The sequence below is a fragment of the Manis pentadactyla genome, chromosome 4, assembly GCF_030020395.1.
Source record: "Manis pentadactyla isolate mManPen7 chromosome 4, mManPen7.hap1, whole genome shotgun sequence".
In the NCBI taxonomy this organism is placed as follows: domain Eukaryota; kingdom Metazoa; phylum Chordata; class Mammalia; order Pholidota; family Manidae; genus Manis; species Manis pentadactyla.
The window spans coordinates 133,763,007-133,777,482 of NC_080022.1; the positions used below are offsets into that span (position 1 = coordinate 133,763,007).

At 37.5% G+C, this 14,476-nt stretch overlaps 2 protein-coding genes across 2 annotated transcripts in view; both read right to left on the reverse strand.

Annotated features, from left to right (window-relative positions):
• The window catches only part of LOC130683443 (serine/threonine-protein kinase TAO1-like), a 139,544-nt gene that overhangs the window by 74,123 nt on the left and 50,945 nt on the right, over positions 1-14,476 (reverse strand). The window contains exon 2 of the mRNA XM_057500877.1: positions 13,962-14,086. The gene's annotated coding sequence lies outside the window, so the exon portion shown is untranslated. The remainder of the gene's footprint in view (positions 1-13,961; positions 14,087-14,476) is intronic.
• The window catches only part of LOC118916536 (ubiquitin carboxyl-terminal hydrolase 43-like), a 126,978-nt gene continuing 126,320 nt past the window's right edge, over positions 13,819-14,476 (reverse strand). The window contains 1 exon segment of the mRNA XM_057499484.1: positions 13,819-14,086. Coding sequence (XP_057355467.1) covers positions 13,819-14,086 — 268 coding nt within the window.

The following is a 14,476-nucleotide window of genomic DNA, read 5'->3' on the forward strand; positions in this document are numbered from 1 at the left end:
ACCACTGTTAGCTTGCAGACCATACAAAAACAGGTGGTGGGCCAGATGTGGCCAGCAGGTCATGGTTTGCTGACCCCTGCTCTAAAATAAACACTAAACACTGCTCTGGCACACCTTACAAATCAAGATCCAAATAACCATATTCCAGAAAAAAATTCTCCAGAATACTTCTAGAAATATAAAAATATCTAGTAACAAACAAAGAAAATTTTACATCTGGTTCCCAAATGAATGTTTCCCCCCTAAGATTAAAAACAAAACAAGGACATCTGCTTTCTATACAGTAGATTTCTAAACAAGTTGGTACTGATCAATATTGTACTGGAGGTTGAAGCAAGTGCTATGTGGCAAGAAAAAGAAAAGGCATCGAGATTAAAATGAAGAAGTAAAGTTACACCAAGTAAAAGACAAAGACTGTTAGAGTGCATCAAAAAACAGGAATCAACTACGTGTTGCACACAAGAATTCCACTTTAAATACAAAAACAGATATAGACTAATGTAAATGGATGGAGAAGATAAACCATACTACATTCATCAAAAGAAAGCAAGAGTAGTTATATTAATTTCAGACAGACACTTCAAAGCAACTAATGTTATGAAGGATAAAGAGAGATATTACACCCTAAAGAATCTACTCCAAAATTACTAGATCTAACATCTGAATTCAGGAAAGTTGCATGATATAAAATTAATACACAGAAATCTGTTGCATTCCTATATACTAACAATGAACTAGCAGAAAGAGAAATTAGGAAAACAATTCCATTCACAATTGCATCAAAAAGAATAAAATACCTAGGAATAAACCTAACCAAGGAAGTGAAAGACCTATACTCTGAAAACTACAATACACTCATGAGAGAAATTAAAGAAGATACCAATAAATGGAAACACATCTGGGGTTCATGGATAGGAAGAATTAATATTGTCAAAATGGCCATCCTATCTAAAGCAATCTATAGATTCAATGCAATCCCTATCAAAATGCCAACAGCATTCTTCAATGAACTAGAGAAAATTGTTCTAAAATTCATATGGAACCGCAAAAGTCCCCGGATAGCCAAAGCAATCCTGAGAAGGAAGAATAAAGCAGGGGGGACTATGCTCCCTGATTTCAAGCTCTCCTTCAAAGCCACAGTAATCAAGACAATTTGCTACTGGCAAAAGAACAAACCCATAGACCAATGGAACAGATTAGAGAGCCCAGATAAAAACCCAAGCATACATGGTCAATTAATATATGATAAAGGAGTCAAGGATATACAATGGGGAAATAACAGCCTTTTCAACAACTGGTGTTGGCAAAATTGGACAGCTACATGTAAGAGAATGAAACTGGATTATAGTCTAACCCCATACACAAAAGTAAACTCAAAGTGGCTCAAACATCTGAATGTAAGTCATTAAACCATAAAACTCTTAGAAGAAAACAGGCAAAAATCTCTTGAATATAAACATGAGCAACTTTTTCCTGAATGCATCTCCTCGGGCAAGGGAAACAAAATAAAAAATGGACAAATGGTACTACACCATGCTAAAAAGATTTTGTACAGCAAAGGACACCATCAGCAGAACAAAAAGGCATCCTACAGTATGGGAGAATATATTTGTAAATGACATATCCCACAAGAGGCTAACATACAAAATATATAAAGAATTCACAAGCCTCAACACCCAAAAAGCAACTAACCATATGAAAAAATGGGTAGGGGGTACGAACAGACACTTCTCCAAAGAAGAAATTCAGATGGCCAAAAGGCACATGAAAAGATGCTCCACATCACTAATTATCAGGGAAATGCAAATTAAAACCACAATGAGATATCACTTCACACCAGTTAGGATGGCCAACATAGAAAAGAGTAGGAACAACAAATGCTGGCGAGGATGTGCAGAAAGAGGAACCCTCCTACACTGCTGGGGGGAATGTAACCTAGTTCAACCATTATGGAAAGCAGTATTGAGGTTCCTCAAAAAAGTAAAAATAGAAATACCCTTTGACACAGGAATTCCACTCCTAGAAATTTACCCTAAGAATACAGGAGCCCAGATTCAAAAAGACATATGCACCCCTATGTTTATCACAGCACTATTTACAATAGCCAAGAAATGGAAGCAACCTAAGTGTCCATCAGTAGATGAATGGATAAAGAAGATGTGGTACATATACACAATGGAATATTATTCAGCCATAAGAAGAAAACAAATCCTACCATTTGCAACAAACATGGATCAAGCTAGAGGGTATTATGCTCAGTGAAATAAGCCAGGGAGAGAAAGACAAGTGCCAAATTATTTCACTCATCTGTGGAGCATAAGAACAAAGCAAAAACTGAAGGCACAAAACAGCAGCAGACTCACAGAACCCAAGAATGGACTAACAGTTGCCAAAGGGAAAGGGACTGGGGAGGGTGGGTAGGAAAGGCGGGAGAGGGAGAATAAGGGGCATTACGATTAGTACACATAACATGGGGGGTGGCACGGGGCAGGCAGTATAGCACAGAGAAGACAAGTAGTGACTCTATAGCATCTTACTACGCTGATGGACAGTGACTGTAATGGGGTATGTGGTGGGAACTTGATAATTAGGGGAATCTAGTAACTACAGTGTTGCTCATGTGATTGTATATTAATGATACCAAAATAAAAATAAAGGAAGAAAGAAAATAAAGAAAAAGAGAGATATTACATAATTTTACAGAGGTCAATTCTACAAGAAGACATATCAACTGTTAACATGTTTGTCCCAGACAATAGAGCATCAAACTGCATGAAGCAAGAACTAATAGAGTTACAAGGAGAAATAGATGAATCCACTATCATAGTTGGAGACTTCAACATCCTTTAACATAAAGGGACATATGCAGCAGCAGAAAAATTAGTAAATACATAGTTAAATTCTATACCACTATCAATCAACTGGGTATAATGGACATCTATAGACTATTTCATCCAACAACAGCATAGGATACATTCTTCTCATGCTCACACAATCATTAAGACAGAACACATTCTGGGCCATAAAAAACATCTTAAAAAATTTAAAAGAACAGAAATCATACAACGTCTCCTTTCAGACTATCACAGAACTAAACTGGAAATCAGTGACAGAGGGGTAACTGGAAAATCCTAAAATATGTGGAAATTAACATGCTTCTAAATAACACATGATCAAAAAACAAATCTCAGAGATTTAAAAATATTTTAAACTAAATGAAAATATAAAGACAACGTAGCAAACTTTTTGGATACAGAACAAAAGCTGTGCATAGAGCATCAAATCCATATTTCAGGAAAAAAGAAAATCTATGATCAATCAACTAAGTTTCCACCTCAGGAAACTAGAAAAAGAAGAGGAAATTAAATCCAAAGTAAGCAGAAAAAAGAAATAAAAAGAATTAGAGCAGAAATCAATGAACTTGAAAACAGGAAATCAACAGAGAAAATCAATAAAACCAAAGCTATTTTGTTGAAAAGAGCAATTAAATCAGTAAACCTCTATCTGGGCTAACAAAGAAAAAAAGAGAGAGGACACAAATAGCTAGTATTAGAAATGAAAAAGTGGACATCACTACAGATCTCATGGACATTAACAGGAAAATAAAGAAATATTATGACCAAACTTATGACTGCAAATTTGATAACCTAGATTAAATAGAGCAATTTCTTGAAAGACACAAGCTGTTAAAATTCACACAATAAGGAATAGACGATCTGAATAGGTCTCTACCTATTATAGAAATTTAATTAGCAATTAAGAACCTCCCCAAACAGGACATAACAGAAACCAGATGGATTCACTGGTTAATTCTACCAAATACTTAAGGAAAAAACTATGCCAATTTCCTACAATCTTTTTCAGAGGATAGAAGCCAAAAGAATATGTCCTAATTCACTCTATAAGGCCAACATTATCCTAACACCAAAACTAAACAAAGGCACTCCAAGAAAACTACAGAATATCACTCACATAGACGCAAAAATCCTCAAAAAGTTAGCAAGTCAAATCAAATAGTGTATATAAAAAAATTATATGATAGGCTGAAAGATGGCAGCATGAGAGGCAAGACAGAAACCTCTTCCCAAAACCACATATAATATGAAAATATACCAAATACAACTAATCATGAACAAGCAACAGGAAAGAAGGCTGTGACAGACTGCCTACACTTGGGGAAAACAGCAGACCTCAAGGAAAAGGATAAAGTTAAAAAGCCATGATCCAAAGGGATCCAGGTCCTTCCCCCACCCCAGCTCACTGGTGGGAGGAAGAGAAACAGAGTGGGGATGGGGTGGACACTTAGGACTGCTGAACACCCACCCCTGGATAACTGGTCTGGGAGCACGAATCTACATTATATGGTGCCCTGGAGATCAGTGGGGATGAAACACTAAGATAGTTGGAATACTTGGGCACACTGAGATTACAATTGTTTGTGGAACACATGTATCCATAACCGACCAATCTGGGACAAAAGAAAGGCGGGCACTCTGAGAGGCTTCCTAACAGTGAGAGGGCTGCGAAAGGGGATAGGATTGCATAGAGACTGCTGCTCAGCAGAAAGGACAGGTGAAAAAATTGTCCAGATGCCCTCTTCCCAGCACATTGGAACCTTTCAGGAGCTTCAGGGGCTCCATCCCCATGGCTGGTAACACAGTTACAAGGACTCCCACCGCAAGGCACTGCAGCCAGGAAGCAGGAAACAGCTCTTTCCTCCTGACAGGTACCAGCGCCACTCATCTGCAACCACCACCATCACTCCAGCGGCTGAGCAGCTCCAGAGAGGAGAGCTTCTGGGCACTTGAGGGTGCCACCTACAAATATGAAATGTCAAACAAACCTGGTTCAAACCAAAATCCCACAAACATCAGAAAGAGGACCAAGGGAAACCAATCTCATCCATTTTCCTGAAACAGATTTCAAAATAAAAATCATACACATGTTCACAGAGTTACATAAAAATATTCAAGAACTCAGGGAGGAACTCAATAATGAGGCAGAAACTTTGAAAAATACAGTATCTGAAATGAAACATACAATGACAGTCTTAAAAGCAGATTAGATGAAGTACAGGAAATGGTAAATGAAACAGAAAGTAGAGAACAGGAATACAAAGAAGCTCAGGGACACAGATGAAAAAGGATCTCTAGGAATGAAGAATAATGACAGAACTGTGTGAACAATCCAAGCGGAACAATATTTGCATTATAGAGATACCAGAAGAAGAAGAAGAGAAAGAAAAAGGGATAGAAAGTGTCTTTCAGGAGGTAATAGCTGAAAACTTTCCCAATATGAGGAAGGAGATAGTCACTCAGGCCATGGAGGCGCACAGATCTCCAAATACAAGGGACCCAAGGAAGACAACAGCAAGACATATAATAATTAAAATGAAAAAGATTGAGGATAAAGAGAGAGTATTAAAAGCAGCCAGAGAAAAAAGATCACATAACAAAGGAACACCCACCAGGCTATCATCAGACTTCTCAACAGAAACCTTACAGGCCAGAAGAGAGTGCCATGATATATTTAATGCAATGAAGCAGAAAGCCCTGTAACCAAGAACACTCTACCAGGAAAGATTATCATTTAATTTTGAAGGGGGGATTAAGCAATTTCCAGATAAGTAAAAGCTGAGAGAATTTACCTCCAACAAATTGTCTGTACAGTGTATTTTGGAGGGACTGCTATAGATGGAAGTATTCATAAGGCTAAATAGCTGTCACTAGAGGAAATAAAACCACAGTAAAGAAAGTAGAACAATTAATTACTGAGCAGATGCAAAATCAAATCAATTATCCCCAAATTCAATCAAGGGACAGACAAAAAGTACAGAATGTGATACCCAATATATACAGAATGGAGGAGGAAGAAAAAAAAGATTCAGATTGTGTTCATAATAGCATACTAAGAGAGTTAAGGTAGGCTGTTAGATAGTGAAGAAGTTACACTTGAACCTTTGACAACCACGAATCTAAAGCCTGCAATGGCAATAAGTACATGCCTATTGATGCTAACCCAAAATGTAAATGGTCTGAATGCACCATCAAAAGACATAGAGTCACTGAATGGATAAACAAATAAGACCATCTATATGCTGCCTCCAAGAGACTCACTTCAAACCCAAAGACATACACAAACTAAAAGTGAAGGGATAGAAAAAGATACCCTAAATGTAAATGGTCTGAATGCACCATTCAAAAGACATAGAGTCAGTGAATGGATAAAAAAACAAGACCCATCTATATGCTGCCCACAAGAGACTCACTATAAACCCAAAGACATACACAGACTAAAAGCGAAGGGATGGACACTAATCATCAGGGAAATGCAAATTAAAACCACTATGAGATATCACCTCACACCACTAAGGACAGCCAGCATCGAAAAGACTATGAACAACAAATGCTGGTGAGGATGCGGAGAAAGGGGAACCCTCCTACACTGCTGGTGGAATGTAAGCTAGTTAAACCATTGTGGAAAGCAGTATGGAGGTTCCTCAAAAAACTAAAAATAGAAATACCATTTTACCCAGGAATCCCACTCCTTGGAATTTACCCAAAGAATACAACTTCTCAGATTCAAAAAGACATATGCATCCCTATTTTTATTGCAGCACTTTTTACAATAGCCAAGATATGGAAGTAACCTAAGTGTCCATCAGCAGATGAATGGATAAAGAAGATGTGGTACATATACACAATGGAATACTATTTGGCCATAAGAAAGAAAACAAATCCTACCATTTACAATAACATGGATGGAGCTGGAGGACATTATGCTGAGTGAAATAAGCCAGGTGGAGAAAGACAAATGCCAAATGATTTCCCTCATTTGTGGAGTATAACAATGAAGCAAAACTGAAGGAACAAAATAGCAGCAGACTCAGAGACTCCAAGAATGAACTAGTGGTTACCAAAGGGGAGGGGTGTGGGAGGGTGGGTGGGGAGGGAAGAAGAAGGGGATTGAGGGGTATTATGTTTAGTACACATGGTGTGGGGGATCACAGGGAGAACAGTGTAGCACAGAGAAGGCACATAGTGGATCTGTGGCATCTTACTACACTGATGGACAGTGACTGCATTGGGGTATGGGTGGGGACTTGATAATATGGATAAATGCAGTAACCACATTATTTTTTCATGTGAAACCTTCATAAGAATGTGTATATCAATCATACTTTAATAAAAAAAATACATGATGGGCCACACAGAAACAATGGGGCACAGAGAGAAATTTTAACAGTCTTTGTTACATTCCATACTGTCTATCACCTCTAGTTCACATTACAGAATAGCTGTCTATGCTGAGAGCTCTCCCACTGGAGTAGTTTCTCCATCCGAATTCTTTTTATGCAGTTGGCAGGTGGGTAGGGGGTTAGGTGGACTCAATTGGGGTCAAAGTATTGAATCTTTTGGGCCTTGATGGTTTTCAGTTCAAAATAATCTACATGTCACATTGGCACATTTGGGGACAACCTGCTTTTAGTCCCTACACCATCACAACTATCCATCTTTCAGAACTTGCAGCATCCCAACCTGAAGCTTGGTACTCACCAAATTGTATCTCCCTTTCCAGACTCTTCCCTTCAGCCCCTGGCAACCATGATTTTACCTTCTGCCTCTGTGAATTTGCCTGCTCTAGGTACCTCATATAAATGGAATTTTATAATTAAAAAAAAAAAGTGAAGGGATGGAAAAAGACATTTCATGCAAACAATAGGGAGAAAAATCAGGTGTTGCAGTACTTGTATCAGACAAAACACACTTTAAAACAAAGAAAGTCACAAGAGACAAAGAAGGACATTACATAATGATAAAAGGGTCAATCCAACAAGAAGATATAACCATTGTAAATATCTATGCACCCAACACAGCAGCACCTGCATACATGAAACAAATCATAACAGAATTAAAAGGGGAAACCGGATGCAATGCATTCATTCTAGGAGACTTCAACACTCCACTCACTCCAAAGGACAGATCAAACAGACAGAAAATAAGTAAGGAGACAGCGGTACTGAACAACACATTAGAACAGATGGACCCAATGGACATTTATAGAACTCTCCACATGAAAGTAGCAGGATACACATTCTTCCCAAGTGCACATGGAACATTTTCAAGAATAGATCATATCCTAGGCCACAAAAAGAGCCTTGGTAAATTCAGAAAGATTGAAATTGTCCAAACCAGTTTCTCAGACCACAAAGGTATGAAACTAGAAATAGATTATGCAAAGAAAATGAAAAATCCCACAAACACATGGAGGCTTCACAACATGCTCCTAAATAAACAATGGATCAATGACCAAATAAAAACAGAGATCAAGCAATATATGGAGACATAATGACAACAATAATTCAACACCGCAAAATCTGTGGGACACAGCGAAGGCCGTGGTAAGGGGAAGTATATTGCAATACAGGCCTACCTCAGGAAAGAAGAACAATCCCTTTTGAACAGTATAAAGTCACAATTAATGAAACTAGAAGAAGAACAAATGAGGCCAAAAGTCAGAAGAAGGGACATAATAAAGATTAGAGCATAAATAAATAAAATTGAGAAGAATAAAACAATAGAAAGAATCAATGAAAGCAAGAGCTAGTTCTTCCAGAATATAAACAAAATAGATAAACCCCTAGCCAGATTTATCTAGAAAAAAAGTCTACACACATAAACAGAATCAGAAATGAGAAAGGAAAAATCACTACGGACACCACAGAAATACAAAGAATTATTAGAAAATACTATGAAAAATTACATGCCAACAAACTGGATGACCTAGAAGAAATGGACAACTTTCTAGAAAAATACAACCTTCCAAGGCTGACCCACAAAGAAACAGAAAATCTGAACAGACCAATTACTAGCAACAAAACTGAATTGGTAATAAAAAACTACCTAAGAACAAAATACCTGGACCAGACAGCTTCACCGCTGAATTTCATCAAACATTTAGTGAAGACTTAATACCCATCCTTCTTACTTGAAGTTTTCCAAAGAGTAGAAGAAGAGAGAATACTTCCAAACTCATTCTAAGAGGCCAGCATCACTCTAATTCCAAAACCAGGCAAAGACCCCCCCCAAAAAAGAAAATTACAGACCAATATCCCTGATGAACATAGATGCAAAAATACTCAACAAAATATTGGCAAACCGAATTCAAAAATACATCAAAAAGGTCATCCATCATGATCAAGTAGGATTTATTCCAGGGATGCAAGGATGGTACAACATTAGAAAATCGACCACATCAACCAAAAGAAGGACAAACACCACACGATCATCTCCATAGATGCTGAAAAAGCATTTGACAAAATTCAACATCCATTCATGATAAAAACTCTCAACAAAATGGGCATAGAGGGCAAGTACCTCAACATAATAAAAGCCATATGTGACAAACCCACAGCCAACATTATAGTTAACAGCAAGAAGCTGAAAGCTTTTCCTTTAAAATCGGGAACAAGACAAGGATGCTCACTCTTCCCACTTTTATTCAACATAGTACTAGAGGTCCTAGCCATGGCAATCAGACAACAGAAAGAAATAAAAGGCATCCAGATTGGGAAGGAAGAAGTTAAACTGTCCCTGTTTGCAGATGACATGATATTGTACATAAAAATCCCTAAAGAATCCACTCCAAAATTACTAGATCTAATATCTGAATTCAGGAAAGTTGCACGATACAAAATTAATATGCAGAAATCTGTGGCATTCCTATATACTAACAACGAACTAGCAGAAAGAGAAATCAGGAAAACAATTCCATTCACAATTGTGTCAAAAAGAATAAAATACCTAGGAATAAACCTAACCAAGGAAGTAAAAAACCTATACTCTGAAAACTACAAGACACTCATGAAATTAAAGAAGATACCAATAAATGGAAATACATCCCATGCTCATGGATAGTAAGAATTAATATTGTCAAAATGGCCATCCTATCTAAAGCAATCTATAGATTCAATGCAATTCCTATCAAAATACCAACAGTATTCTTCAATGAACTAGAGCAAATTGTTCTAAAATTCATATGGAACCACAAAAGACCCTGAATAGCTAGAGCAATCTTGAAAAGGAAGAATAAAGCAGGGGGGATTATTCTCCCCAACTTCAACTTCTCCTACAAAGCCACAGTAATCAAGACAATTTGGTACTGGCACAAGAGCAGACCCATAGACAAAAGGAACAGACTAGAGAACCCTGATATAAACCCAACCATATATGGTCAATTAATATACTTAGATAAAGGAGCCATGGACAATGGGGAAATGACAGCCTCTTCAACAACTAGTGTTGGCAAAACTGGACAGCTATACAAGAAAATGAAACTGGATTATTGTTAAACCCCATACACAAAAGTAAACTCTAAATGGATCAAAGACCTGAATGTAAGTCATGAAACCATAAAACTCTTATAAAACATAAGCAAACATAAACATAATCTGAACGGTCTCCTCAAGCAAGGGAAACAAAAGCAAAAATGAACACATGGGACTACATCAAACTAAAAAGTTTCTGTACAGCAAAGGACACCATCAACAGAACAAAAAGGCATCCTACAGTATGGGAGAATATATTTGTAAATGACATATCTGACAAGGGGTTACCATCCAAAATATATACAGAACTCACATGCCTCAACACCCAAAAAGCAAATAACCCGATTAAAAAATGGGCAGAGGATATGAAAAGACAGTTCTCCAAAGAATAAATTCAGATGGCTAACAGACACATGAAAAGATGCTCCACATCACCAATCATAAGGGAAATGCAAATTAAAACCACAATGAGATATCACTTCACACCAGTAAGGATAGCCAGCATCAAAAAGACTAAGAACAACAAATGCTGGTGAAGATGCGGATAAATGGGAACCCTCCTACGCTGCTAGTGGGAATGTAAGCTAGTCAATCATTGTGGAAAGTAATATGGAGGTTCCTCAAAAAACTAAAAATAGAAATACCAGTTGATCCAGGAATCCCACTCCTTGGAATTTACCCAAAGAACACAACTTCTCAGATTCAAAAAGACATATGCACCCCTACGTTTATCACAGCACTGTTTACAACAGCCAAGATATGGAAGCAACCTAAGTGTCCATCAGTAGATGAATGGATAAAGAAGATGTGGTTCATATACACAATGGAATACTACTCAGCCATAAGAAAGAAACAAATCCTACCATTTGCAACAACATGGATGGAGCTGGAGGATATCATGCTCAGTGAAAAAAGCCAGGCAGAGAAAGACAAGTGCCAAATGATTTCCCTCATTTGTGGAGTATAACAAAGTATAACAAAGAAAAACTGAAGGAACAAAATAGCACCAGACTCACAGAATGCAAAAAGGGACTAGTAGTTACCAAAGGGAAGGGTTGTGAGAGGGCAGGTGGGGAGGGAGGGAGAAGGGGATTGAGGGGTATTATGTTTAGTACACATGGTGTAGGGGATCACGGGGAGAACAGTGTAGCACAGAGAAGGCACATAGTGGATCTGTGGCATCTTAGTACACTGATGGACAGTGACTGAATTGGGGTATAGGTTGGGACTTGATAATATGGGTAAATGTAGTAACCACACTGTTTTTTCATGTGAAACCTTCATAAGGGTGTATATCAATAATACCTTAATAAAAAAATTTTAAAAAGACATACACACCCCTATGTTTATCATAGCAGTATTTACAATAGCCAAGATATGAAAGCAACCCAGGTGTCCATCAGTAGATGAATGGATAAAGAACTTGTGGTACATATACCCAATGGGATATTATTCAGCCATAAGAAGAAAACAAATCCTACCATTTGCAACAACATGGATGGAGCTAGAGGGTATTATGCTCAGTAAAATAAGCCAGGTGGAGAAAGACAAGTACCAAATGATTTCCCTCATTTATGGAGTATAACAATGAAGCAAAACAGAAGGAACAAAACAGCAGCAGACTCACATACTCCAAGAATGGACTAGTGGTTACCAAAAGGGAGGGTTGGTGGAGGGTGGGTCAGGAGAGAGGGAGAAGCAGATCAAAGGGTATTATGATTGGTATGCATGGTGTTTGTTGGGAGTGGTGACAGGGAAGACACCATAGCACAGAGAAGACAAGTAGTAACTCTGTGGCATCTTACTATGCTGACATACAGTGACTTCAATGGGTTGTGAGAGGGATTTGATAATATGGGTGAATGTAGTAACCACAATGCTTTTCATGTGTATCTTTCATTAAGAGTTTATATCAGTGATACCTTAATAAAAAATTTTTTAAAAACTCAAAACTGTATACCATAACAAAGTAAGATTTATCACAGGTATACAAGACTGTTTCAATATTCAAAAATCTATTAATGTAATCCATAACACCACAGGCTAATAAAAATCAGATGATCATATCACTAGATGCAGAAAAAAGTGTTTTACAAAATCCAACAGCCATTTCAGTAAACCAGGAAGAGAGTGGAGTTTCCTCAACTTGATAAAGGATATCTCCAAAAACCTCACAGCTAGCATCATACTTAAAGGTGTGAAACTCAAAGCTTTCCAGCTAATACCAGGTACAAGGCAAGAAAATCTCACCACTCCTTTTCCACACTGTACTGAGAATTTTAACTAATGTAATCAGACAAAAGAAAAAGAAAGAAACTGAGAGAGAGAGACAGAGAGAGACAGAGAGAGTCGGAAGGAAGGAAGGAAGGAAGGGAGGGAGGGAGGGAGGGAAAGAAAAGGAAAGAAAAGGTATTTAGGTTGGGAAGAAAGGGATAAAACTTTGCAAATGACATGATCATCTATACAGAAAATTCAAAAGAATTGGCAAAAAAAACTCAATAAGCAATTATAGCAAGGTTGTAAAATAAAAGGCTAACATACAAAAGTCAATCAGTTTCCTATATGCCAGCAATGAACAGGTAGGATTTGAAATTAAAAACTCGTATCATTTATGTTAACACTCAAAAATATGAAATACTTAGGTATAAATCTAACAAAACATTCTAAAATTTACATGGAAATGTAAAAGACCTAGAATATCCAATAAAAATTTTGAAAAAGATCAAAGTTGGAGGACTTAAATTATGTGACTTAAAGACTTATGATAAAGATACAATAATCAAAATGGTGTGGCATTGATGTAAAGATTAAATAAATGGACCAGTGCACCAGAATGGAGAGTCGGGAAACAGGCCAATATATAAATGGACAATTGATTTTTGACAAAAGTAGAGTAATTCTGTAGAGGAAGAATAATCTTTTTTTTTAAAATAGCACTGAGACAGATACCAAAATGCAAAGAAGAACAAAAACTGAATGTCTATTTATACCTTACTATATAGAAAATAAACTCAAAGTAGATCATAATCCTAATGTAAAGCATAAGACTATTAAAATTTCTAGGAAAAAAACAAAGCAGCAAATCTTCGTGAATTTAGGTAGTAAAAGATTTCTAACTGGACTTCATCAAAATTAAGAATTTTTGCTCTTTAAAAGATTGCTAAGAAAATGAAAAATATAAGCCATAGATGGGGAAAAAATATTTGTGAAATCTATCTGACAAATGACACATAAAAGGATATGTTAAAAAATTCTTACAACTCAGTAATAAAAAACAACCTAGTTAAAAACATAAAAATCTGAACAGATACTTTACCAAAGAAGACATACTAATGACTAGTAAGCATGTGCAAAGATTGATTAGTCATCAGGAAAATGCGTACTAAAGCCACAGTCACCCCTGCACTTACTGGAGTCAGAGCTGAGCACATGCTGTCTCCCAGCTGGGAATCACTACTTCCATGCAGTTCCTCAGGGATGACACCACTTGTCTATGCCTCCAGCATCCTAAGACACGGAGTGGTGGAGAGCTTTAGAAGACCAACAGTTCCCCTGATTTTCAGTGGGCGTAGGGAACGTTCGGGGCTCAGCAGACACCTGGCAGGTTCCGTGCCCACACCCCCGGCGTCAGTACCTTGGATGATCTGCTGCTGCTGCTGTCGGATTCCATCAACACCCAAGCCTCTGGTCTCCTCTGGCTCCTCCAAGAGCCAAGGGCTGGGTACTCCTCGCTTAGCCCCTCCGGTCATCAGGCTGGACCTGAAAACAGGATTAAATGTGTTACATAACTAAAAAAATTTAGCTTTGCTGCAAACTACTTCCACAAATGCAGAGGTAGCCAGCCTCACATGCTTTGAAAATTCAATTAAACTACAATATATTGCACCCTTAGTTTATGCCAGCAACCATGTTCAGTGCTGGAAGAGATACGAGGATGAATAAGGCAGGGATGTGAAGGAGACTGTGATAGCATTTAGTACTCTTACTAATCCTCCAAGATACATTTGAGTCAATACTCATAAAGGAAAGTCTTAAATTTCAAAACACAAGACCAAATGGAAGTGGTCTTTTTATTAGGACAAAGCTTGTTTCACAGGCTATGTGAGATCAAAGGAACTGATATTACTTCTCAAGAAGATACAATGTTGC